The sequence below is a fragment of the Geotrypetes seraphini genome, chromosome 8 (genome assembly GCF_902459505.1).
Source record: "Geotrypetes seraphini chromosome 8, aGeoSer1.1, whole genome shotgun sequence".
Classification (NCBI taxonomy): Eukaryota; Metazoa; Chordata; class Amphibia; order Gymnophiona; family Dermophiidae; genus Geotrypetes; species Geotrypetes seraphini.
Window position 1 is genome coordinate 192,759,340 of NC_047091.1, and position 26,859 is coordinate 192,786,198.

Below are 26,859 nucleotides of genomic sequence, written 5' to 3' on the forward strand. Positions count from 1 at the left end.
TTCTTTCCTCGGGGATGTTGCACTCAGATGGCCGAGTCCCTTCCCCCATTCCCCTTCTTGGTAGTGGTGCCTCAGCTGTACGCCTTGCCTGAGAGCACCGACTACAGCTTTGAGAGCCAGTAGGGTCTGCCCTTAGTGCCGAAAGAATAGCCTTACTGGGTCAGTAGCCCGTCTTCAGCTGGCAAGGTTTGGTGATCCCTGCCACCATAGGTATTTTATGTTTTTTGGAGGGGGTACGGAAATGAGATGAGATAAACATTTTTGGCCCACTTATTTTGGTTTCAAGCCTGCCCTAGATTGGCTATCTAGCTATGCCAGTGATGTATGATAATTCAGTCAGCCACATGGAGTTTATTGGCATTTCATGTAGGATGCTAGAGATGCAACCCGGGGAGGGGGTTCAGTGATGTAATAACCAAGATGCAGCCACAGCCATGACATGCCTTTTATTCAAGCAGTGTTCAGATCCAGTAATGGTTTCCTACTAATAATTTATTTCATGCCGGAACTAAGAAGCACCTTTGGTCTTCATTTAAAGAATGTGTTGCAGCAAAAGATACGCTGCTCACTTTGACATTCTACAGGGAGACCTGCCCTCACATAAGGCGCTTCACATATCCCATTGCCAAACCATGTCATTTCATTTGCATCCAAAAAGGTCTCCATTCTACGTATATAAATAATTCAATCCTGCCTCTCAATAATAATCTGCAGCCTGCCAGTACAACCATTTCTTTCTGACAGTTCAGTTATGCTGAAGGGGTGGATGAGATGGTTGACCACCAGGTGTGGAAGGCATCAGTGTGCCTGGTGGGTATAAACACTTCATGCCACTGCTGAATCAGAGGAATGGCCCTGCTGGTAAGTGGGCACATAATCAGGGGATAACAAGTGGCAGACCTCAGTGCTCGAAAGGTTATTCTGCCTTTCACCACAACTGAACCACTCCCCCCCCCCCCTCCCTAAGATTGTAGGAGTGAAGGTACTGATGGTGCTAATGCTGCACATTACCTTGACTTGGGAGAAGATTTCTATGAAGGTCTGATTTGGGGATTGGCAAACTCTCCTTTATGTAGCTGATGGAATATCTTGTGTTCCTGCTGAGGGTTTTCTGTTCATCTGTCTCATTTTCCAAGTTTATCTATATGACTTATGGAAACTAAAGAGGCTAATGGAAGATAGACACACAAGATCAGGTCCTTGCAGGGGAAACCTGGAGAAAGGAATCTTTTGGCCATTGATTGGGGCCCTGACAGAAGGAGGTGAAGAAACAGAGGAGATCAGGGGTGGAATAGAAGAAACGGTAAGAGGTGATCATTATATTGTGTGGGTAAGTGTGGTTGAGGAGTGGAAAGGCAGTCTTTGAGATCACTTAACAAAAACTGTGCAGATAGGACCTATTTCTAGTAGTATCAACTGCAGGACTCATGCAAGAGCCAGAGGGGACGCAAAGGAAGGGAAGGAGTGTGTCCCAGAAGAAATGATGCAACCATTTTTCTGCTTTTTGTAATTATTTGATGTTCATTTCCAGTGGAACCTTTTGTTTTAAATAATTGTACAATTGTCTGGAGTGTCATTATACTCGTCCTCCTATCACAGAATCTACCCCAGTTGTGCAGGATGCCTGTATGGCAGACATGTGGAATTGACTGAGCCTTTATGCCTATCTGCATACTCAGAAGAGAGGTACATAACCAGCTCCCCGTCATCCATCTCCTCAGATAAGCCTGGCAGAGAAAGGGTGCTATTCTAGCCACTAAGTCTGCTGGTATCAGTTTTCAAGAATTCAGGCATCTGCTGAGCCCTAGATGTTTTGTAAACATTTCCAGTAGAAAAGTACCCTAAAAGCAGATAAGTCATTTAGATTTGGCAGTCCTGGAGCTGAGGCTGCCAGCTATGAGTTCACAGTTGTGATAGAGCAACATTCCCATCAGAGTCAATGCGATGCCAACATAGCTGAGGCCTGTGAGATGACTTCCAAAGAGAATCTGTGACAAGACCAGATTCCCTACCATGGTAAGATTGCCCAGAACATGGATGGTGACAGCAGAGGTGAAAGCAATGACCCAGAAGCTGGCCAAGTTGTAGAGGACCGAGCCCACGCAGCTAAGAAGGATGAAGAGCCAGAGCGTGTTGTCCTGCTGGTAGGGAATCTCCCATACTGCCCTGTTCTCCAGCACTAGGGCAGCTGTGAAAAGGATGCAGAAGCTGGGGAGGGACATTAGGTAAAGCAAAGTCACTGAGTTAATTCTTTCTTCTTTCAGCAGAGTGCCTGAAAGAAAATAAAACACCACATTTTACCCAAAAGGCCACTTACAGTACTGTAGGGCTGCTCCCCATTCAGAATGCCTCATCTGCCCCATTTAGTGCATCAGCCACACCTTTTCAGACAATTCCCAAATTCTAGAAATGGTGCCTGCTTATAGAACAGGGTCTGCTACATGAATATTAACATGATTAGCTAATTGGCATTAAAAAGCAGTGAGCGCCTAAATGCTCATGCACAACTGCAAAGGAGATGTTAAGCGCCACAGGGGCGATCTGCCTACCAACTGTCACATTTAGATGCCATCATTTGCCAGCCATAGACAGCAGGCGTGCTTGCACCTAAGGTTGGATGTGTCACTGGAACAGCTGGTGTGCAGATGTGCCACAAGAGAATAGCTTAGTGCCCAGTTGTTCAGTGCCTAACTGAGTGTCCTTTATTGAACTCAGCCCTATATCGTCTTTTCAGTGTTACTAATTCACCAGAGCATATCGTACATTTGCTGAAGCTTAGTTGGACAGAGTAAATTTTCAGATTATTCTAGTAAAATCCAAATTCTCTTAATTTATACTCCTGGCTGTTGGAGGGTCGTTTTAGTGTGATCTCTAGTTTATTTCTATTGAAATATAGGTTAGAAGGAGCTCGTTACGCAGCTGGCTAGGCACAAGCATGAATGTCTCTTTATTTTAAGAAGTTGGGTTTAATTTTTACTAGCTCAAGGGGTTACAGTTGCTCTTTCGCATGGACCTGTATAGATTGGGGAGGGGGGATTGTTATTCAGTTATGCAGATTACATCCTTCTCCCAACTGACCGTATTGTTGACAGTTGTGGGGATTTGTAAGAGATTTTTGATGTGATAAGCTTAAACTTAAACTCCAATAAGACAAATGTATTATTGGTAGAGGGTGATATTAAACCCTTTGCAACTATCATTAAGATTAGAGATGTGGAGTCAGTGGCACACCTAGGATATGTGACACCTGGGGCCTATCATTTGTTACACCCCCCCCCCCTCACCCCAATAGAGAAAAATATTTTATTAATATTATTTTAATTTTATTAATTTATTTTTATAGCCCGTCCTCCCCAGTGTTACAATATAACATTACATAGAATTACAACCTCTCCAACCCCATGCTAGTGCTATGGTGTAAACAAAATAAAAAAGACTTTTCCTCTCTGTTAGGTCCTATCTCACACTCTGGCAGGATACACATTTCAAATATGACATATTGTAATCACAAAATAGAAAATAAAATTAATTTTTCTACCTTTTGTTGTCTGGTCATTTTATTATTCAAATCATATTGGCCCTAGGCTCTAGTTTCTGTTTGTCCAGGATCTCCTGCCCATTTGATGTTTTTTTCTTCTTTCTCTTTGCTCACCATCCATCTATCTCTGCAACTTCTCTCCCATTGCCATATCCAATATTTCTATCTATTTTCCACTATCATCTCTCTCCTTGCCTTGTGCCCTGGGTCAAACATCTCTATTCCCCTCCTCCAAGCTACATGTCTCCCTTCCTCCCCTCCATTATCATGTGCAATATTTCTCTCTCCCTACCCTTCACCCTATGTCCAATATTTCTTCTTTCTTCTCCATGCATGTCTCCCTCCCCTCCACCATAAGCAAGATTTCTCCCTCTCACCCCTTTCTTTCTCTTTATTGCATCTCCTTTCCACTTCTAAAGCCCATGTCCAACAATTTTTCCTCTCTCCTCTCTCCTCCCAGGTGCAGCAGCTTTCCATCCCGTTTTCCATCCCTCCCTCCCAACCCTCTGTGCAGCACCTCCGGACCCAACTGACACTCCCACTGTGAGATATGACACTCCTTCAGGCCTCCAACTGCAGCAGCAGCGGTGGCAATGGCCAACAATTAGTAGCTGCGCCAAACAGGCTATTTGTGGCCTTCTCCACTAGAGTTTCTCTTTGTCGCATCATCAGTGACACAGCAGAAGGAAGATCCTGGCAAGGGATCAGAGTTCTGCCTCCAATGGCCAGCCATCACCACTGCTGCTGCTGCTGCTTTAGAAGGCAGGCTTGGGGGGGTCACGTGATGGCTGGTACCTAAGCGGATGTCCGAGCACAGCTCTGCTCTCACTCCCCAATAAAACCCTCTTATTTTGGTTAATAGTCGGTGGAACTTCTTACAAACAGGCTCACAAACTCACTGGATCATGGGTGTACTGCTGTGGCCCGCGCGGTGGCGTTTTCAACCTGGCAACATGCGGGATGCTGACTCGCTGTATCAAAGTGCCAAAAAGCAACATGGCCCAGTCAAACAAGATGGCACAAATGGAGGCACCGGTGGATCGCTCTCCTGATGAGGTGCTGCAAGTGTCCATGAGGCACTTATCGCAACTATTTGACGACAAACTAGCAAAGTTGCATGCCTCAATGGATGAACTTAAGATGCCCTGGCTGGCCTGGCCACGCAGCGCAAATCCAACATGTGGAGGAGCACATATCGGCCCAAGAAGACCATGCAGTGGTAGCAGACGGCCAACTTGAAGCTAAAGTTTGCCAGCTCCTAGAAAGGGTCGAAGACCAGGAGAACAGGGCCTGTAGGAAGAATCTCCAGCTCATAGGGCTCCCGGAAAGCGTGAAAGATTTGGAGCTTTTACAAGTGGTGGAGAGATGGCTGCCAAGAGAGCTGGGCCTACCTGAGAAAGCGGGTACTGTAGTAGTGGAGCGTGTCCATCACGTGGGGCAGCACCAGGAGGGTGAGGAATATGGCCACCCGCGACCTGTATTGGCCAGATTCCATAATTATGCAATCAAGGTGTGTCTTCTGGAATTGTTCAAGAAATCTAGGAGTTTGGCCTATGATGGGGTTAAGCTCATGCTCTTCCAGGACTTTTCTACTAAAGTTGCAGAACAGCGCAGAACCTTCACACCTTATTGCTCGCAGCTGGTCACGTGAGGGATTTGATTGGCGTTTCTATACTCTGCCAAGGTGCATCTGACCCACGAGAACCGGACCCCCACCTTGTCTACGGTAAAGGAGTTGAAGCGGTTCATCGAGAGTCTGCCGGCGGAGTAAGGACACTGTAGGAATTTGGGAGCTCCTGTCTTTGAGTATGCTAAGTAACTCTCTCCCTTCTTCCAGGGCTCGGGGGTTTTGGATTTACCTCTCTGTTTTTTGAACTTGCTGACACTTACTTCAGGAAGTCTCGGCTTCTGCCTTCTTTGAGCCCTGCCTGACAGAAGACCAAGTTGCTTCATTGGGAGACTGAGCAGCCTGATTCTGGGGCTTCACTGGCCTTGTGGTGGCTAGTTTTGGATTTTGCACCGCTGAGTTCAACAAGTTTTGCTGCACTATTGATGGTGGCTTTCCACCCCTGTTTCACTTTTCACTTGTTTTGAATGTTTTATATTGACACTGGTTCTGGACTGGTTTATGGTACTGTTTTTACATCTGGAGAGCTGATGGGGGAGGGAGCATGAGTGACTTGTATGAGTGTAACATGTGGCAGATGGTTGCTTTGGGGCTCTGGGTATGTGTGGGGGCTATGGTTGGATGGGGAGTGACTAAGATATGGGGGACCACCTGGGGTAGAGCATGTGGGGTGGGTTTGGTGGACTAGTTTGGGGAGGGGGAGCAGGAGGGGTGCGTCCTAGGACTCTGCTTGGGTCTGTTCCACAGTACAGGTGAGTGGCGTGTTGGTCCGGCTGGGAGGCCGATGCTGCTGCCCCACATGGGCTGTTGACTTTTGGGTTTTTCTGACATGCCAGGTATGGTTAAGATTGCTAGTTTCAATGCTGATGGGTTGCATTCCCCTGTTAAGCGCAGTAAGGTGCTTCAATACTGTAAAAACTTGCAGGTTGATGTTCTGCTCCTGCAGGAAACTCATCTAAGTGTCTCCGAGCACGCCAAACTGAAGAGGGATTGGGTGGGGGAGCTGGCGTCTGCTTCATACAACAATAGGCAGCGAGGCGTTGTGATTCTCTTTCACAAAAAAACATCCTTGCACATTACATAAAGTGGTTCAGGACCCTGAGGGTCGCTATGTGATTTGAGCCGGGGTCTTTTTGGGGGAAAAAAATGTCTTTTGCTCCCTTTATGACCCTAAATTCTTTTCTGTATTAGTGGCTGCTCTCTTTCAGAATATCAGCTGGTGTTAGATGGGGATTTTAACATTACTGCTGACCCCCTCATTGATTGTAAGCCTCCCAAGGGGGTGACTACAAAGGGGTAAATTTTGTCACATGACAGCTGGGCCTAGTGGATCTGTGGCACACGCTCCATCCTGACAAATTGGATTTCACTTACCATTCCCTAGTCCAGTGTTTTTCAACCTTTTTGGGGCAAAGGCACACTTGTTTCATGAAAAAAATCACCATTAGAAAATGTAAAAAAATTTAACTCTCTGCCTATATTGACTATATATAAAGTAATTCTCTTGAATAGGAATCAAATAAACACAAAGAAAGTATTTTATAATTACTTTATTACGAAATAAAAATTATAAAATACTTTATTCAGTGCGAAACCTGGGCCTGTTTGGCTGAACACAAAGCTGATATTCTGGCTGGAATGGAAGAAAGACACACACGTAGCTCTTCGTCAACAGCTCTCAGTCTCTCTCTGTATTTGGTTTTTATAGCATACAAAAATAGACAAATATACCCTCCATCCTTTTTATTAAACCACAATAGCAGTTTTTAGCGCAGGGAGCTGCGCTGAATGTCCAGCGCTGCTCTTGACGCTCATAGGCTCCCTGCGCTAAAAACCACTATTGCGGTTTAGTAAAAGGAGACCATATTGTAAAATATAGACAGCAGATATAAATTCAGAACTGTGCATAGTAAGTGAAGGGAAGTTTTCATCTCTGGGAATTTACCCAGTTAACTATTAAGTTATTTGGGCAAATTCCTTTGAAAACTGTAGTAATACTGCCTCCACTTTGCTAAATTTAAAATAAAATCATTTTTCCTACCTTGCCTGGTGATTTCTGGTTGCACTTTCTTCTTCTGACTGTGCATCCAATCTTTCTTCCCTTCTATCAGCCTGTATGCTTTCTCTCCTCCACACCTCATTCCCTCCCACAACTTTTTCTTCCTCTCTCCCTGACCTTTCTTTCTTTTTTTCTGTTTCTCTTCTTTCCTTCTGTTTCCCTGCCTGCCCCCTTTCTTTCTTTCTCCCTGCCGTTCCCCAAGCCACTGCCGCTGCCATCGGGGAACAGGACCCACCAATGGATAACAGGCCCCAAAGCCGACGCCGACGCATGCTCTCCCCGACGTCAATTCTGCAATCAGAGAGGAAGTTCCGCCCAGCCAGGCAGCGATTGGCTGGCCCGAACTTCCTCTCTGACTGCAGAATTGACGTCGGGGAGAAGAAGACTTATCGGCTCGATAGATTAGATCGCCAAGACAAAGTGAGTCCTGGGTGATCGACTCACTTTGCCTTGGCGAGCTACTGGCGCCCCTGCCTCGGGCCCCCTGTCAGCTCCAGGCCCCTGAATGCAGGACTGGTAGTACTGCCCTGATGGCGGCCCTGCGGCACACCAGGCAACATCTCGCGGCACACTAGTGTGCCGCGGAACAGCGGTTGAAAAACACTGCCCTAGTCTATGATGTCTATAGTCGACTGGACTATTTATTGGTGGCCTCTTCCCTTTTGTCCGGACTAACAAAGGTGATGATTGAGGACGGCATTATGTCTGATCATCACTTGGTCTGGATGGAGCTGCTTAATCTACAGGTGTCACAAAGGTCGCACATTGGCTGGCATATGAATCCCACTCTGTATGAGGACGCAGAGTTTCATGCTTTCCTTGGACAGCAATGGGATTCCTATATAGAGGATAATCCTATTTCAGAGGTGGTTATTTGGGATGCCAGTAAAGCTGTTTTATGGGGTAAAATACTTAAGTACACTGCGCGGAAAAGGAAGGTTCAAGATAGGGCACTGTTGGACTTAGCACATCGTTTGGGAGTTGTGAGGGGGGGGACAAGTCTACACAAGTCTAACGCTCCCACTGCCAGGACTCAGTATTTGACTCTAAGACATCAAATTAATGATTTACTGGCTGAAAGAGCCCTTAGAGATATCCAGATGTACAAATATTGCCTGCACAGGTGGGGAAATAAGGCAGGTAAATTGTTGGTCTCGTTGGTTACTGCGAAAGCTCAAAAGCTCCTTATCTCTAAAATAAAGGCCCCGGATGGGAGTGAGGTGTCGACACTGCAGGGTATTCAACAAAGTTTTGTTGCCTTTTACCAGGCTCTGTACGATAAGGGGACTTGTGATGCAGAACGGCTGCTTTCTTTCGGGACCTTCAACTTCTGATTTTGGGGCAAGAGCAACGGGATGTGTTGAACGCTCCTGTGCAGGGGTTAGAGATTCAAAAGGCTATTCGGGCCATGAAGTTAGCTAAAGCGCCAGGGCCTAATGGGCTCGATCCTGAATATTACAAGCTGTTAGGGGCTCAGTTGGTAGGTCCATTTCAAGCCCTATGTAGGGCCCTTTGTTGGGAGGGGGGCTGCTTCTGCATAGGCTTACCCATGCTCACGTTGTTCTACCGAAACCGGGCAGGCTGGAGGACCAGTTGGGGTCTTACTGGCCCATTTCTTTGCTTAATCAAGACATAAAGTTGTTTGCGGCCATAATGGCTGCTCGACTAGGTCAGGTTTTACTATGCCTGGTCCACTCGGATCAGGCTGGATTTGTACCGGGCTGGTATTCGTCTGCTAATGTCCTGCACGCACTCTCGGGGTTGCAGAATCCTGGGCTTTTGGAGGGGTATCCTGGCCAGCCATTGTTAGTCTGGATGATGAAAAAGTATTCGATAAGGTTTTGTGAGATTACCTCTTTAGGGTCTTGCCCCAGTTAGGCATTTTGGGGAGTTTTCTGGCTGGGATCCACTCCTTATTTGCTCAACCTACTGCACAGATTTTGATCAATGGGGAGCTCACTACTTCTTTCACTTTAGCTAGAGGCACATGGCAGGGCTGCCCCCTTTCTCCTATGTTATTTGTCTTGGCCTTAGAACCTTTGGCAGCAAAACTTTGCCAGCACCAGACCTTGCGCGGTATCCGGATGGGGTCACAGGAATTTAAAATTAATTTATTTGCGGACGATATGCTCATTTTTTTGGGAGATGCAGCAATGGGAGTTCCTCAGTTGATCAAGCTTATTCATCAATTTGGTGCTTTTTCCGGGCTGCGGATTAACTTCGATAAGTCAGAGGCCTTGGCAATCAATCCTCCCTACCTTTCCATTGCAGTGGTCCAAGGGTACGCTTAAGTATTTGGGGGTATACTTGAACGCAGACTTGTGCCTCTATGCTTCGGCCCTTACGCACGGTGTGGTGCTGGTGGTGGTCTTCTCGGGAGGGGGGGGGGCACGGCAGGTCCCTCACCCTTTCTAGAGTTTGTGGGTAACCCTCAGTTCCCTGCTGGCTCATTGCAGGGTTTTTGTTTTTTTTTCACAAGCCCGAAAGTCTGGCTGTAGGTTTGTAGGGCAGGTTGCTGAGTTGGGTTTGGGGTGGTCCCCTCTTTTCAAGTTTGTCAGGACCAGTGGGGATGGACTGTGAGGTCAGTGCTAGCCTATCTTCAACTTCGCAGTTACTGTTTGGTGCTCTGGGCATCTGGAAATTCGTTTCCTACTTTTTCTCCCTTGGATCAGGAGTGTGTGGCGCAGTGGTTGAAGCTACAGCCTCAGAACCCTGGGGTTGTGGGTTCAAACCCTGTGCTGCTCCTTGTGATCCTGGGCAAGTCACTTAATCCTCCATAGCCCCAGGTACGTTAGATAGATTGTGAGCCCACTGGGACAGATAGGGAAAATGCTTGAGTACCTGATTGTAAAACCGCTTAGATAACCTTGATAGGCGGTATATAAAATCCTAATTAAACTTAAACTTTTCGGTCCGTCACCTCTGAGTTTAACACATTATTGGGGTGGTATAAACTTGGGAAGACATGGAAGCCTACTTGGGTCTTGGACTGGGTGGCGGAGGACTGGGTGAGGAGGCTACTGCTGAGGAATTGGCTTTGTGCTTTCTGGAATGTGGACATGTACTTATTTGTAAACAAAACTCTAGAGGAATAAATAATTATACTCTGTGATGATGATCTATATAAATTTCAATAATCACAGCTCTTATAGCAAGTAACTAATATATAAATAATGCTCTTATTAAAATGTGAAGTGCTCAGACCTTATAACCTGTGTTTTTTAGTGTAATCACCAAAACGAGGTTAACAAGGGGACCATCATTGCCTTCACTGTCCCCCGACCACCTGCATTATATAAACAAACTTTCAACGTGATTTGTTCATAATGATAAAAAATGTACTTATCTTTGCTAGGTGGTAGTTGATGATGTTAAACCTCGTTCAAACAAACGTGAACCAAGTGGTGTGACATTAAAAGATTTTTTTCTCTATGTGTGCGATTCAATTTATGGTCCCTGTCCCCCCGACCTAGGTTTCGTCTCTTCGTCAGGGAGGGACATTGATGCTAGAGAAAATCAATAAAAACAATAAACTTCTTTATTATAACTACTATTGTTAAAAGATCCAAATTAGTGTCTTAAAGATTACTCGTAATCTTACAATGATAAATATTATACGAAAATTATATAACAAATATCGATAAATCTACATACCTATTACTGGCTCACTAGGATTAGACCGGACCAAAGAGTGGGAGAACTAAAATCCAGAGACCGGGATTGTAATTTTATAGGTAAAACAACCGGAACTGATGAAATGGATCCAACCGGAAATGAGATCAAACAGAAAATGTCATATCGTTCACCATTGCTTTATATTAATAGCCATTCAATGTCTGAATTTAGGCCATCTGGGGTAAGGGTGCGCCTAAATTCAGACATTGAATGGCTATTAATATAAAGCAATGGTGAACGATATGACATTTTCTGTTTGATCTCATTTCCGGTTGGATCCATTTCATCAGTTCCGGTTGTTTTACCTATAAAATTACAATCCCGGTCTCTGGATTTTAGTTCTCCCACTCTTTGGTCCGGTCTAATCCTAGTGAGCCAGTAATAGGTATGTAGATTTATCGATATTTGTTATATAATTTTTGTATAATATTTATCATTGTAAGATTACGAGTAATCTTTAAGACACTAATTTGGATCTTTTAACAATAGTAGTTATAATAAAGAAGTTTATTGTTTTTATTGATTTTCTCTAGCATCAATGTCCCTCCCTGACGAAGAGACGAAACCTAGGTCGGGGGGACAGGGACCATAAATTGAATCGCACACATAGAGAAAAAAATCTTTTAATGTCACACCACTTGGTTCACGTTTGTTTGAACGAGGTTTAACATCATCAACTACCACCTAGCAAAGATAAGTACATTTTTTATCATTATGAACAAATCACGTTGAAAGTTTATTTATATAATGCAGGTGGTCGGGGGACAGTGAAGGCAATGATGGTCCCCTTGTTAACCTCGTTTGGTGATTACACTAAAAAACACAGGTTATAAGGTCTGAGCACTTCACATTTTAATAAGAGCATTATTTATATATTAGTTACTTGCTATAAGAGCTGTGATTATTGAAATTTATTTACATGTACTTATTTGTGACATCTCTTGTTTGAGACTATGTCTTTTGCTTTTCTGAGATGGATTCTGTGTTTTTCTTCTGTGCAATGTTCTTTTAATAAACATAATTAAAAAAAAAAAAAGAAGGCAGGCCTAGAGGTATGTGAGTTTTCTCTGTCAGCAGCCTTAACTCACTGCTCTGCCGATGTCAAGCCTTCCTCTCTGCCAGTCCTACCTACTTCCTGCTTCCGCGAAGGCAGGACCCGGCAAAGAGGAAAACCTGACACTGATGCCGCTGTTGTAACTTTGGTCTTTTGCCATGTGGTCATCCCCCCATTTTCTACTTGAATTTGATCATTTTGGGCTTCTTTTATAAAACCGTTCGGCAAACACTCCGACGTCCATTAATTCCCTATGGATGTTGGAGCAATTACCGCTGCTGCAGCTGCTAACACGGCTTTGTAAAGGGGGGGGAGTATTTGTAAACCACTTAGATACTTTCATTATCCCAGGACAAGCAGGCAGGTATTCTCACATATGGGTGACGTCATCGACGGAGCCCGGATGCGGATGCCTCACAAGCAAACTTGCTTGAAGAAACTCGATGTTTCGAGTCGCCCGCACCACGTATGCGTGAGTGCCTTCCCGCCCAGCACAGGGCGCGTCTCCTCAGTTCTCAGTTTTCTGCGGAGCCGAGAAGTCCGTCTTTGACTCTCTGCGTTAACTTCGTTACTTGTGCCTTCTCCGAACCGCGGTTTGTTATTTTTTCCTCACGAATCGCTATTCTTATTTTCTTTCTTTTATTTTCAGTTTAAAACAAAAATAATAATTTTTTTCCTCTTCCGTCCGTTTTACGGGACAGGCCGCTCGGCTGCAGTCCGAGGGCTTCGATCTTGCGGCGGCTATTTTCACTTCTATGTCCCGGCCTGTAATGGGCTTCAAGAAGTGTGACAAGTGTCAGCGCGCGATCTCTCTTACAGACTCACACCGTCGCTGCCTCAAGTGCCTTGGGCCTAAACATCATCCTAGATCGTGCCTGCGCTGTCAAACACTTCAGCCTCGAGCTTTCAGTCATCGTTGTATTTTGGTGGATGAGCTCTTCGAGATGGAATCTTCTACTGATCCCTCAACAGCAACCTCGGCCTCAACTCCTGCCGAGGTTCCTCCTGCTTCTACTGCTTCCACCTTGAGCCTCATCAAACCTTTGTCGTTTGCAGCGGCTCGTTCTTCGACGACATCTGCTGTATCTTCCCCTGTTTCCTCAGGTCAGATAGCTCAGCAGTCAGTTCCAGCGGTAGTGATTAAAGTGCCTAAGATTTCCAAGTCGAAGCACACTCACACTACCTCGAAGGAACCTTCATCCAAGGCAGGTGGTCCGGTTTCTTTCCAGACCATGTTGGAGAAGCAGTTCATTCAGTTCCTTACTAATATGGGACCGAAGCTTCTTCCTCTTATCCAGCCTGGGCATTCAGCAGTATCCCGCAAGGTTGAGCCGCTTCCACTGCCTCAGACTGACCTTCCACACTTTGCAGGGAGCAGAGTCTCTGCGAGTGTCTGGTCTGGCATCAGTGCACGTACAGCAAGGAGGAGATTCTTTGCAAGTGCCTCGGAAGGAATCCTCACACTCTATACAAGGAGCAGAGTCTTTAGGAGTGCATCGAGGTTCCTCCACTAAGCCTCTGGAGCTTCAATCTACAGCTTCCAGTCCCATACATTCGTTGATATCATCGGCTGCTTCTATCTCCGAGGCAAAGTCTCCTCGATCTTTGAGATCTGCTTCCAGGCATAGTTCTCATTGATGATTGAGGCCTTCTTCGAGGCATCTTTCCAGGCATAGTTCTTCTTCTAAAGAAAGACCTTCTTCCACTAAGCCTCGATCTACTCCAACCTCGACTAGACCACCGATTCCTCGTTCGAGGTCTCCAATGCCGGACCTCGAGGATGTCCCGGTTTCAATTGCCTCGTCCAAGTCATCATATTCTTTTGATGCCTTTTTTGCTGCAGAAGCTTCATCTTCGACCCAGGCTGCCTCGACATCCTCGAGTCCTTCTCAAGGCAAAGCATTAGCAGATCATATATCTTTCTCATCTTTTCTTCGTCAGATGGCTGTGGACTTGGATCTTCAATTAGATACTGGCTCCAAATACTCTAAGGAGTATCTAGAAGTCATGCATCTTCCTCAACCTCCGGCAGAGTCTCTTAAGCTTCCACTTCATAAGCTTTTGAATCAGACTTTTGGTCGATGCATGGAAACACCTTTTTCTATACCAACTGTTCCAGGAAAATTGGACTCTAGGTATAAAACTGTGCATCGCAAAGGGTTTGACAACTCTCAGTTATCTCATCAATCCCTGCTAGTTGAGTCCTCCTTAAAGAGGTCCCATCCTTCCAAGGTTTATGCCACCGTTCCTCCTGGAAGGGAAGGGAAAACTTTGGACAAATTCGGACGTCGCATCTATCAAAATGCTATGATGTCCTCTAAAGTCCTCAATTATAATTTTCAATTCATCACTTATTTTGAATTCCTTATTTCTCTATTGCCAAAGTTTTTGATTTATCTGGATACTCAAAATCATTTTGAATTTCAAGAAGTCCTGGCTTCTTTGTCCCAACTCAGATTGCGTCTCCTGCAGTCATCTTACGATGCCTTCGAGTTGACTGCCCAGGCAGCTGCTTGTTCTGTGGCTATGCGTCGTCTTGCTTGGCTTCGTACCATTGACATGAACCCTAATCTCCAAGACCGCTTGGTTAATATCCCTTGTGACGGCAATGACCTCTTCGATGAATCCATCAAGGCAGCCACCAAGAAATTGTCTGACCATGAGAAATCCTTTGCATCTATTGTCAGACCCAAGCCGAAGCCAGCTCCTGCAAAACCTGCACGCCCTGCACCTATCTATCAGCGGCGTTTTACTCTGAGGACGGCTCCTTATAATCGCCCTCCTGTAAAGAAACAGCAGCCTCAAAAACAATAGAAACCTCAACCTTCTGCTGCACCTAAGGCTACTCAGCCTTTTTGACTGTTTAAAATGGAGCATAACCGCCACCGTTCTGACTCTGTCTCATATTCCTCCTAAAGGAGGTCGTCTCCATCATTTTTACCACCAATGGACGATAATTACATCCGACCTCTGGGTGCTTTCCATCATCAGGGAAGGATACTCTCTTCATTTCTCTCAGATTCCACCAGAGCTTCCTCCAAGAGAGTATCCTTCCAATCCATCCCAGACCGCCCTTCTTCTTCAGGAAGCTCAAGCTCTGCTTCGTCTCCATGCCATCGAACCAGTTCCCTTGGAACAGCAGAACAGGGTTTTTTACTCCCGTTACTTCCTTGTTCCGAAGAAGACGGGCGATCTGCGGCCCATTCTGGATCTCAGGGCTCTCAAGAAATTTTCTAGTCAGAGAAAAGTTTTGAATGTTGTCCCTGGCATCCTTTTATCCCCTTCTCGAGCAGAACGACTGGTTATGCTGTCTGGATCTCAAGGAGGCCTACACTCATATCCCCATTCATCCAGCCTCCCATCAGTACCTCAGATTTCGGGTGGGGAATCTGCATTTTCAATACAGAGTACTACCCTTCGGCCTGGTTGTGAGAATAGCTGCCTGCTGTCCCTGGATAACACCTGTTACGGTAAGTAACTGTGCTTTATCCCAGGACAAGCAGGCAGGTGTTCTCACATATGGGTGAACATAAGAACATAAGTATTGCCTCTGCCAGGTAAGACCAAGGGTCCATCGCGCCCAGCAGTCCATTCCCGCGACTGCCCTCCAGGTCCTTGACCTGTAAGTTCCCTCCATCTGAATTGTTTATGCCCTAATCCTGAAGTACCTTGTATAGTACCCCTCTATCTATACCCTGTAATCCCTTTCTCCTTCAAGAAGTCATCCAAGCCCTTTTTGAAACCCGTTATTGTACTTTGTCCTATGACCTCTCCTGGAAGTGCATTCCAGGGGTCCACCACCCTCTGAGTGAAGAAGTACTTCCAAGCATTTGTTTTGAATCTGTCTCCCTTCAGTTTTTCTGAGTGCCCTCTTGTTTTTGATGTCCCTGCTAGCCTGAAGAATCTGTCTCTCTCTACCTTATCTATACCTTTCATGATTTTATAGGTCTCTATCATGTCCCCTCTAAGTCTCCGTTTTTCCAGGGTGAAGAGCCCCAGCCTCTCCAGCCTTTTGGTATAAGCAAGGTTTTCCATGCCCTTAATCATTTTTGTTGCTCTTCTCTGGACCCTCTCGAGCATCACCATATCCTTCTTAAGGTGCGGCGACCAGTATTGGACGCAGTACTCCAGATGCGGGCGCACCATCGCTCAATACAGCAGCAGGATAGCTTCCCTCGTTCTGGTGGTGATGCCTTTTTTGATAATACCCAACATTTTGTTCGCCTTTTTTGAGGCCGCTGCACATTGTGCCGCTGGCATCATCATTGTATCCACCAATACCCCCAAGTCTTTTTCAAGGTTGCCTTCCCCCAATACCCTCCCTCCCATCTTATAGATGTACATCGGTTCCCTTTCCCTATGTGCAAGACTTTACATTTCTCTACATTGAAGCTCATCTGCCATCTATTTGCCCACTCACCCAGCTTGTTCAGGTCACTCTGTAGATCTTTGCATTCCTCAATAGTTCTGACCTCCAAGCTAACCAGAATGGGATGGTGGGAGTGTTGGCAATTTAGGAGAATAAATTTTGTAATACTGTTTGGCCAAACTGTCCATCCCATCTGGAGAAAGTATCCAGACAATAGTGAGAAGTAAAGGTATGAACCGAGGACCAAGTAGCAGCTCTACAAATTTCCTCGATAGGTGTAGATCTGAGGAAAGCTACTGAAGCTGCCATAGCTCTGACTTTATGGGCTATGACTTTACTGTGAAGGGGTAATCCAGCCTGGGCATAGCAGAATGAAATACAAGCCGCCATCCAGTTGGAGATGATATGCTTAGAAATAGGATGTCCCAACTTGTTTGGATCGAAGAAGACAAAAAGTTGAAGAGCAGTTCTGTGTGGTTTGGTGCATTCCAAATAGAAGGCCAAAGCATGTTTACAGTCCAGAGTATGAAGAGCAACTTCTCCAGGATGAGAATGAGGCTTTGGGAAAAACATTGGAAGAACAATGGATTGGATGAGATGAAATTCCGAGACCACTTTAGGAAGGAATTTAGGATGAGTACGAAGAACCACCTTGTCATGATGGAACACTGTAAATGGTGGGTCAGCAACTAAAGCTTGCAGCTCACTGACTCTTCGAGCAGAAGTGAGGGCTATGAGAAACACCACTTTCCAAGTGAGATACTTCAGATGAGCCTTATCAATTGGTTAAAATGGAGGCTTCATTAGTTGAGCAAGGACAACATTGAGGTCCCAAACCACAGGAGACGGTTTGAGAGAAGGGTTGTCACTTTAAACTTTAGGCAGTGCCCATACCATGCATGTACAGTGCCCTCCCACCTGATGTCGATTCATGGGACTATCAGTTCTTCATTTTCCACAGAGCTGAGAAGCTGTGTCTTTGGTTTTCTCTTCAGCACATCAAACCTTTACCATTATTCTGTGCTTTCCCTTACTTACTCTTTTATTGTTTTCCTCATAATTCATTCTTTTCATCCTGTTCAGTATTTTACCCAAGTTTGGTTCATTTTTGTGAACTTTATCTTTTTTGGCCTTTGAACCCTCTAAACCCTTTTTTCTCCCAGGAGCTCTGACTGTTTTCGGCATCTTAGTCACTTGAGCTCCCTGGGCCATTGAGCCCTTTGACTTAGCGATGTTCATGTTCCCCTCCATGTCAAAGAGGGTACTGAGTGGCTTTATGAAATGTTCCCCATGTAATTGGATCATTTCAGGCTCTGATTCACATAATTAGTGTGTCCAGTGTCTGGATCCTGAACATCAGGACATTCGCTGTGACCTCTGCTCCTGCATGCAAAAGAGGCCTCTGAAAGCCCAAAAACTTCAGTTCAAAAAACATGTCAATGCCGCATTGGCTCAAGCATGGCAGGGGACTTGGAACCTGACACTCAACCTCATATGATGCAGGTATCAACATCAGCGCCAAGTGCATGAAAATACATCCAGAGCATCAGGCATCAGGCTCCTTACAGAGGCAGGACTCTACATCATCTTCAACTATGCCTTGTCGAGAGACACGGCACATAAGAAAGCTAAGGAGCACCATCATGCTTCCCCTTCTAGGCATAGCACTGCAATCTCCCAAGCGTCAACTCCCTCAATGCACGCACAGCCACTCTTTTTCCATCCAGCTGATGTCTCCTCATAGGTGTGCCTCAACAGTGAAGTCTCCCACAACCAACATCCAGTAAAGCAGACTGTTTCCATGCTGATGTCTCTTCTGGTACTGGCACCATCACTCCATGAGGAGATCTGGGCTATGCTCAGACAAGAGCTCTCGGAGTTATTGCAGATGCAGGCTTCACAGGTATTAAAGGCTTTCATGCTTGCCTCATCCCAGCCCAAGAATACATCAAAGCATCAATCACGGACGAGGTCATGCACCCCTGCTCGACGTCGAGTATCGTTGTCATTATCGGCAGAGAATTTATCTCCTTGGTCAGACTACAGACAACACTCCGCTTGATGCACACTCCCTGTTTAACCTACCAGAGAGTACTTCAAGGAGTCCGACTTGGATATTTCCAACCATTCAGATAAGAATTTGCTAGAATACTCAGTATAAGAATCCTATGGTATACCTTCTGATCCTTCTCCTCCACCTCTGTCAGAAAGTATTTCTTGTACTGGTTTTATCAGGCAAATAGGTCAGGCTTTGCCCATTAAAATGGATGAAGCATCACCAAATTAATGCATCAAAGTACCTTTGCATAGGATCATGAAGAATACTTTATTTAAGAACTGGGAGAACACACTTCTCAGTGCAGGTAGATCCTAAAAAGATAGACACAATTTATAGAATATATAAGTGTCCAGGATTTGAACAAACTCAAATTCAGCACCATTCAGTAATTGTGGAATCTGCCCTCAAGCATTCATGCAGTTCACGATCTTGAGCTTCTGCTCCTTCAGACAAAGAAGCCAAGACATTACACTCTTTTGGCAAATGCATTTTCCAATCATCTATTCTCATCAATAAAATTATGGTCTAACAATTTTACAAGCTCATTTATTTTAAATATATAGGTGCGTGGAGTGGAAGAGAAAGAGAGATTGTATGCATGGAGAAAAGACAGGGAGAATTGTTGGATATGATAGTGGTGGAGAGGAAAGAGGGAGAAATATTGGATGTTCTAGTGGAGAGGGAAGGGTGGGATAGATGGAAAGGGATGCAAGAAGAATGAATGTTGAACTTGGTGGTGGAGAAGGGAGAAAGAGATACAGAATGGTGTTGGAGAGGGTTGATAGAAAGAGTATGTTGGGTATGGGGCTGTAGGGAGGGATAAAAAAATGCTGTACAGTAGCCAGGGGATGAGAGAGAGAGAGAATTTTGCACTTGGCAGTAAAGAAGGTGGGAGAGATGCACCCTAGATCCCCTTTATATCTTTCTCTTTCTCTCTCTCTCTCTCCTTTCCCACTCCCATCGCAGCAAGGGAGGGAAAGAGAGAGAGATGGAGACATATTGCACATGGGATAGAGGAGAGAGAGGAAGAAATGCAGAAGACATGAAAGCAGAAAAAGAAAAATGAACTGACTTGATGAAAAAATAGACAACAAAGGTAAAAATAGACAACAAAGGTAAAAAAAGAAGGAATTTATTGACTGAAATACTTTAGCTTTGGAAATGTATATAGCAGATGTCTCTGTGTTCTATTCAACTATTCCAAACAATGGTCGTGTAGTCAGGAAAGCAAATGGAAGAAAAAATAGCTGATAGGAAGAAGTACAAAAGTGGCATTGTGAGACTCAAAGGTGAAGGGGAGAAATATGTAGAAGCTGATAAAGAAAAGGCCACTCTCTGGGTGAAGAAGAACTTCCTTACATTTGTACGGAATCTATCCCCTTTTAACTTCAGAGAGTGTCCTCTCGTTCTCTCTACCTTGGAGAGGGAAAATTACAGGAGTTGACTAACCCAGAAGAGGAGGTTGGAAGGGTTATAGCACAGGAGAAGAAACTAAAGATCGAAGCACAGGGAGCGGAAATGAAGACAAGAAAATACCAGGATCTAAATTGCATATATACCAATGCAAGGAGCCTAAGAAACAAAATGGGGGAATTAGAAGCCATGGCCAATGCAGAGGACATAGACATCATTGGAGTCTCTGAAACATGGTGGAATGAAGAAAACAAATGGGATACAGCACTGCCAGGGTTCAAGCTCTATCGCCAGGACAGGTCAGGACAGAAAGGAGGTGGAATAGCCCTATACATAAAAGAAAGCATACAATCGACAAGAGTGGACACAGCAGAGACAATCAACAATCTGGAATCGCTATGGGTTAAAATACCGGGAAGGAAAGGGCCTGAAATAAAGATGGGCCTCTACTATCATCCACCCGGGCAAACTAGAGATATCGATGAAGAAATGGAAGCTGAGATAAAGCGAGAATGCAATAGCGGTAACACAGTTATTATGGGAGACTTTAACTATCCCAGGATAAACTGGAGTCTTGGAAGCTCAAAATGCACTAGGGAGACAGAATTCCTGGAGGCTACACAAGATTGCTTCATGGAGCAGCTTGTTAGAGAACCAACGAGAGGATATGCCACTCTGGATCTAATCCTAAATGGGTTAAGGGGACCTGCAAAGGAAGTGAAAGTAGTAGGACCGTTGGGAAACAGCGATCATAATATGATCAAGTTCAAGGTTGAGGTAGGGATACCGAAAGGAAAGAGAACCATAGCGACTACTTTCAACTTCAAGAAAGGAAACTATGAAGCAATGAGGGAAATGATAAGGAAGAAACTTAGGAACACTTCCAAGAAATGGCAGACGCTAGAACATGCCTGGTCTTTTTTCAAGGACACGGTGAGCGAGGCGCAAAATCTGCATATCCCCAGATTCAGAAAGGGGTGCAAAAAGAGTCGAACAAAAGTCCCGGCTTGGATAACTAAAGTAGTGAAGGAAGTGATAGGCAATAAGAAAAATTCATTCAGGAAATGGAAAAAGGACAAAACTGAGGAGAACTGGAAAGTGCACAAACCATTCTTTAGATATGTTAAAGGGAAGCAGCCGACTAGGGAGGAGGTGGGACCGCTGGACGATGGAGACAGGAAGGGAGTGGTGAAGGAGGAGAAAGAAGTGGCAGAAAGACTTAACATGTTCTTCTCGTCTGTATTTACAAATGAAGACACATCCAACATACCTGTGCAAATCTTCAATGGAGATCAAGCAGAAAAATTAACATCCATGGAAGTGAGCCTTGAAGACGTATGCAGGCAGATAGAAAAATTAAAAACTAACAAATCCCCGAGTCCGGATGGAATCCACCCAAGGGTTCTGAAGGAACTAAAGGAGGAAATAGAGGAACTACTTCAGCAAATTTGCAATCTATCCCTGAAAACAGGCAAGATCCCGGAGGATTGGAAGATAGCCAATGTGACGCCCATCTTTAAAAAGGGATCAAGAGGTGGCCCAGGAAACTACAGACCAGTCAATCTGATCTCGGTTCCGGGGAAAATGGCGGAAGCGCTGATAAAAGACAACATTGATGAACATTTTGAAAGAAACAAACTTCTGATAACCAGCCAACATGGATTCTGCAAGGGGAGATCGTGCCTAACGAACTTATTGCACTTCTTCGAAGGAGTTAACAGACAGATGGACAGAGGAGACCCCATAGACATCATATATCTAGATTTCCAAAAGGCCTTTGACAAGGTATCCCATGAACGCCTACTTCGGAAACTGAAGAACCATGGGTGGAAGGAGACGTGCATAGATGGATCAGGTATTAGTTGGCGGGTAGGAGTAAAGGGCCACTACTCAGACTGGAGGAGGGTCAGGAGTGATGTTCCGCAGGGCTCGGTGCTCAGATTGCTGCTATTTAATATATTTATAAATGATCTAGAAATAGGGACAAAGTGCGAGATAATAAAATTTGCGGACGACACCAAACTATTTAGTAGAGCTCGGACTAAAGAGGACTGCGAAGAATTACAAAGGGACTTGAACAAACTGGGGGAATGGGCAACGAGTTGGCAGATGAAGTTCAACGTTGAGAAATGTAAAGTACTACATGTGGGAAGCAGAAACCTGAGGTAGAGCTATACGATGGGAGGGATGTTATTGAAAGAGGGTACCCAAGAAAGGGACTTGGGGGTAATGGTGGACATGACAATGAAGCCGACGGCACAGTGTGCAGCGGCCGCTAAGAGAGCAAAAAGAATGCTAGGTATAATCAAGAAGGGTATTACAACCAGAACGAAAGAAGTTATCCTGCCGTTGTATTGGGCATTGGTGCATCCGCATCTGGAGTACTGCGTCCAATATTGGTCGCCGTACCTTAAGAAGGATATGGCGATACTCGAGAGGGTTCAGAGGAGAGCGACACGTTTGATAAAAGGTATGGAAAACCTTTCATACGCTGAGAGATTGGAGAAACTGGGTCTCTTTTCCCTGGAGAAGAGGAGACTTAGAGGGGATATGATAGAGACTTACCAGATCATGAAGGGCATAGAGATTAGAGAGGGACAGATTCTTCAAACTTTCGGAAAATAAAAGAACAAGAGGGCATTCAGAAAAGTTGAAAGGGGACAGATTCAAAACGAATGCTAGGAAGTTTTTCTTCACTCAACGTGTGGTAGACACCTGGAATGCGCTTCCAGAGGGCGTAATAGGGCAGAGTATGGTACGGGGGTTCAAGAAAGGATTGGACAATTTCCTGTTGGAAAAGGGGATAGAGGGGTATAGATAGAGGATTACTGCACAGGTCCTGAACCTGTTGGGCCACCGCATGAGCGGACTGCTGGGCACGATGGACCTCAGGTCTGACCTAGCGGAGGCATTGCTTATGTTCTTATGTTCCCTTCATTATCTTGAATGTTTCGATCATGTCTCTTCCTAGTCTCCTCTCTTCAAGGGAGAACAGGCCCAGCTTCCCTAATCTTTCACTGTATGGCAACTCCTCCAACCCCTTAACCATTTTAGTCGCTCTTCTCTGGACCCTTTCAAGTAGTACCATGTCCTTCTTCATGTACGGCGACCAGTGCTGGATGCAGTATTCCAGGTGAGGGCGTACTATAGTTTGGGGAGGTTTGGCTCGGCTGAATATTCCTGTTATTCTAATGCAGGGGTGTCAAAGTTAGTCCTTGAGGGCCGCAATCCAGTCGAGTTTTCAGGATTTCCCCCATGAATATGCATTGAAAGCAGTGCATGCAAATAGATCTCATGCATATTCATGGGGGAAATCCTGAAAACCCGACTGGATTACGGCCCTCGAGAACCAACTTTGACACCTGTGTTCTAATGCCTCCTGTACATCTCCTTTATCCTTTGTGATTTCCTGTTTGGACCATCTGCCATTTTCAATAATAATATATTTTTTAAAAAGTATTCTTCCCAATTAATATTTTCAAATTAATAATGTGTCTTTGCTTATCTGTAAACAGGTCTCTACCAAAGCCTTTAATTCAGTAGCATAATTAGATTAAATAACTACTTCTGAAGTTTACAGGGATGGGTGGAGAGAGAAGAAATTACTTGTGGGGACAAGCATGGATCTATTCAATTTCAGTAGGGACAGTTTTGATTTCAGTTCCCACGCAACTCTCTATTTCACATTGAAACATTTGCTGAGAAAATAGCAGAGGCATAGTAAGGGGGGATGGGGCATGTGGATCAGCCCAACTGCCGACTTGGGGGAAGGGAGGTGCCCGCACCTTTCCTCTTCACTCCCCTGCTCGTCCCTGTTGCCCTGACATCGCCCCCCCCCCCATACCTCTTTACAATTTCACCTGCAGTCCTACGTGTCACGCCAGCCGCATCCTTCCTTGGACATCATTTCCTGAGCACAGGAAGTGATATCAGATAGTGTGAGCAGTGGCTATTCCAGCCTGCTCTCTGCAGGCAAAACATAGTAAATGATGGCAGATAAAGACCTGAACGGTCCATCCAGTCTGCCCATTAGTTATACCCATTAAAAATACATGATGAAATGAACTTGTCTCTTCTCTGATATTTCTGGGTCGTAGCCTGTAAAGTCCACCTGGTATTGTCCAAGCTCATTCCAGTCTTTCCAACCATCCTGTTTGCAGGATATCTACCATAAAGTCTGGCCATGTGCCAAGTTAGTGGAGTTCCCATCGATGCCCTCCCCAGGCCATCCTACACCAAATCATCATATGTGAGACACAGACTGTGCAAGCCTTAGCTCTTTAATTTACATTATTCAATGGGAAAGAGACAAAGGGAGGGTGCAACGCAGTAATTTTGGGGTGGTGCAGAGGGTGCCATCTTCCCTCGCTACAGCACTGCTATGAAGTTACTTATTTTTGCCTCACTCTGTGTATTGCAGCTCTGCCTTTGCTCCACCCACGGAGTACCTATGCACAGATCACCCTTTCCTTGCCTATAATTTATACATGCATATGCTCATAAAAGTCCTATGAATGTTCAACAGCTTTTAACTATAGAAAATGTTTTATAAAAATTACCCCCCAAAGCACAAGTGGGGGAAGAATCCTAGATTGAGTTTTTGGTGACAATAGTAGATTCTGTCTCCTGTCCAGGGAAATTCCAACTTGGAATCTATCCCGCAGCATCAAATAGAAAGCCCTGACTAGCATGAATAAGATGCAATTACAGTACTTACTTTGTTGTATGGACTTTAATCCCCTTAAAAAGGTGGAAAGCAAAAGGAAGATGCAGCCACTGCGATGAAATTGTGCTTCCCCAATCATGCTAAGGGACGCTCCTGCACAAATGGGCACCATAGCTATGTACTTGAGCGTGTGATGCTGGGTGCCCAGTAGGGCCTTGGACAGGGCAAGGGTGAAGAGCGGTGTGGTGCTGTAGACCATCTGTGCCAGGGACAGCTGCACATCATTCAGTCCTAGGTTGCCAAAGGCAATGCTGGCACAAAAGGACAGGCTGAGGAGGAAGACTCGAGATCTGGCCTTGGCAGTGAGAGTCCCATCCTTGCCAGCTTTCAACTTGAGCAAGGCCAACCTGAGCAGAATGGCAGCCAGCATGTGCAGGGAAGAGAGCAGCAGTGGGCACCTGAACTTGTACTCAGCAAAGATCCATTTGTTAAGACTGGAAATGGTGATGCCAGTGATTAACCAGGTGAAGACAACAACTGCCGCGGCACAAGCCATGGCACTTGGCAGCTCATGTCTGCTGGGCTCACCCTGAAGGTGTCTCCATCAGTTAGGCGGTGCTACGCCTAGGCTCTGTGTGCGTAGCTTGCAATGCATCTAAAGTCCTGATCGTCCCTTTCCCATCTGAGCTGCCTTTGCCTGTGACTCATCGGAGCTGAAGCCTCCCTTCCTGACTTCTTGTGTGCTGAGCAATAAACCAGCACATTTCCTGCTGCATTTGGAACAAATAAAAGGAGCTGCTAAGGAGAAGGATTCAGGCATCCTTGTGCTGCTGACTCACCTTCAGCTCTTTTCTTTGGCATCAACTCTTTTTTTTCAGATATCCTATAAGCAGAGAAGCTCCAGCCCAGGGGCCACATCTGTGTCCCATGTGAGAGTAATGGGAACGGGGTGGGGGACAAAGCAACAGGTAGTGTTGCCACCATGTGTTAATGCATTATAATGTGCACTGGACAAATCTGAAGTCCCAGTGCAGTACATAATGTACCCAACCTTTGCAAAGAGACTCTCATTTCCATGATATTTATAGAACCCTCTGCTTGTAAAAAGAGATTGTGAAACTCAATATGTAAACATTCAGCCTACTTTTGCCAGTCCCTGTGAGGGATCCCACGGTTGGGAGAAGTTACAATTACTGATCCTAGGTTTTAAATTTGGCTCAGAATCTGAGGCAGGTTCCATTCAGAGGTAAACGTGGCGTAATGATTGGTTGTTATTTAAATATTTTGACTGCTGTGATTGTCTATTGCTTATGTTTGACTTTTTCTTGCTGTACACCGCCTTGAGTGAATTCATAGTGAGGGGGTGGGGCAGTTTGCCCCAGGCGCCACCCCACCTCTTCCCATTGCCACATGCACGCTCTCCCTTCCCACGTAAATCTAGTTGTTCACTGCCACGAGCAACAAGTTCAATGTGCTCCTTGTGACCACGTCAGCTCCCACTGATGTCACTTCTGGGTATCATGCATAGGAAGTGATGTCAGAGGGAGAGCCAATGTAGTCGCAAAGAGCACGCTGAAGTTGTTGCTTGTGCAGTGACCAACTAGAGGTGCGGGGGAAGGGAAGGAGCGGAGATGAGGGCAGGGGAGGGGTGCCTCTCACCCTTGCTACACCACTGGGTGTTAGGATGAGGCAGACTGGACTCCACAAAACCAGCTGAGGGATCTTCTGCTTTTAGGCCAAGATCTAACCAGTAATAAGCAGAGTCATTTCCCACTTCTCTTTCAAGTGTATTAAAATGTTGATAATGCCCTTTAGAAGTACTTTCAGAGCAGTGAGAACTACTAGGCTGAAGAGGGAAGAAAGAAAATAAAGGCGGTAAGTCTGCTGCAAGCCCAGAAAACTAATTAGGAATTGCCTGCTTCTGAGGCCTTTTATAGTTCCCGTCAAAACCTGAAACCATCCTTCATGCCATCACATTGGGAATTGCAAGTCTAGAGCATTATTCTGGCCCATTGCGCACTGCAAATGCTAAGAGCCTTCTATGCTCTCCTGTTTTTCTTAAATTCTAAACTAAACTAAACTAAAACTTAACCTTATATACCGGGTCTTCAACCAAAGGAAGTTCGATGGTGGAAAAAGCCATCCCTTCCCACCCAAGCTGACCTTCTTTCTAAGCTTGACCAGATTTATTTGATGTCTAAAATGACTGCCTTGCGCACTGACACTTATGGCTCCTTCCTTCGCATCTGGCTTTCTTATAGTCAGTGGAGAGGTATCCCCTGCTGACTGTGGACTCTTATTTGAGGGTCTGTATTATTTGCTTTTTGACTCGGGTTAGGGGGGTGACTGCTATATGTATGTCTATTCTGTTGATTTATTTGGGAGGATGGGGTACTGCT

The 26,859-nt window shown here is 45.3% G+C and overlaps 1 protein-coding gene across 1 annotated transcript; it reads right to left on the reverse strand.

Moving 5' to 3' along the window:
• Positions 1-431: 431 nt before the first annotated feature.
• On the reverse strand, positions 432-25,441 carry SLC35E4 (solute carrier family 35 member E4). Its single transcript, XM_033955796.1, has 2 exons — positions 24,512-25,441; positions 432-2,272 (listed from the first exon to the last, which is right to left on the reverse strand). The coding sequence occupies exons 1-2, from the start codon at positions 25,014-25,016 to the stop codon at positions 1,857-1,859; spliced, it is 921 nt and encodes a 306-aa protein (XP_033811687.1). The 5' UTR covers positions 25,017-25,441; the 3' UTR covers positions 432-1,856.
• Between the last annotated feature and the right edge of the window lie 1,418 nt (positions 25,442-26,859).

Coding starts and splice junctions, on each gene's coding strand:
- SLC35E4 (XM_033955796.1), bottom strand. CDS start 25,016: ATGGCTTGTGCCGCGGCAGTTGTTGTCTTCACCTGGTTAATCACTGGC. Junction 2,273..24,511: donor ATTAAAGTCCATACAACAAA/GTAAGTACTGTA, acceptor ATTTTCTTTCAG/GCACTCTGCTGAAAGAAGAA.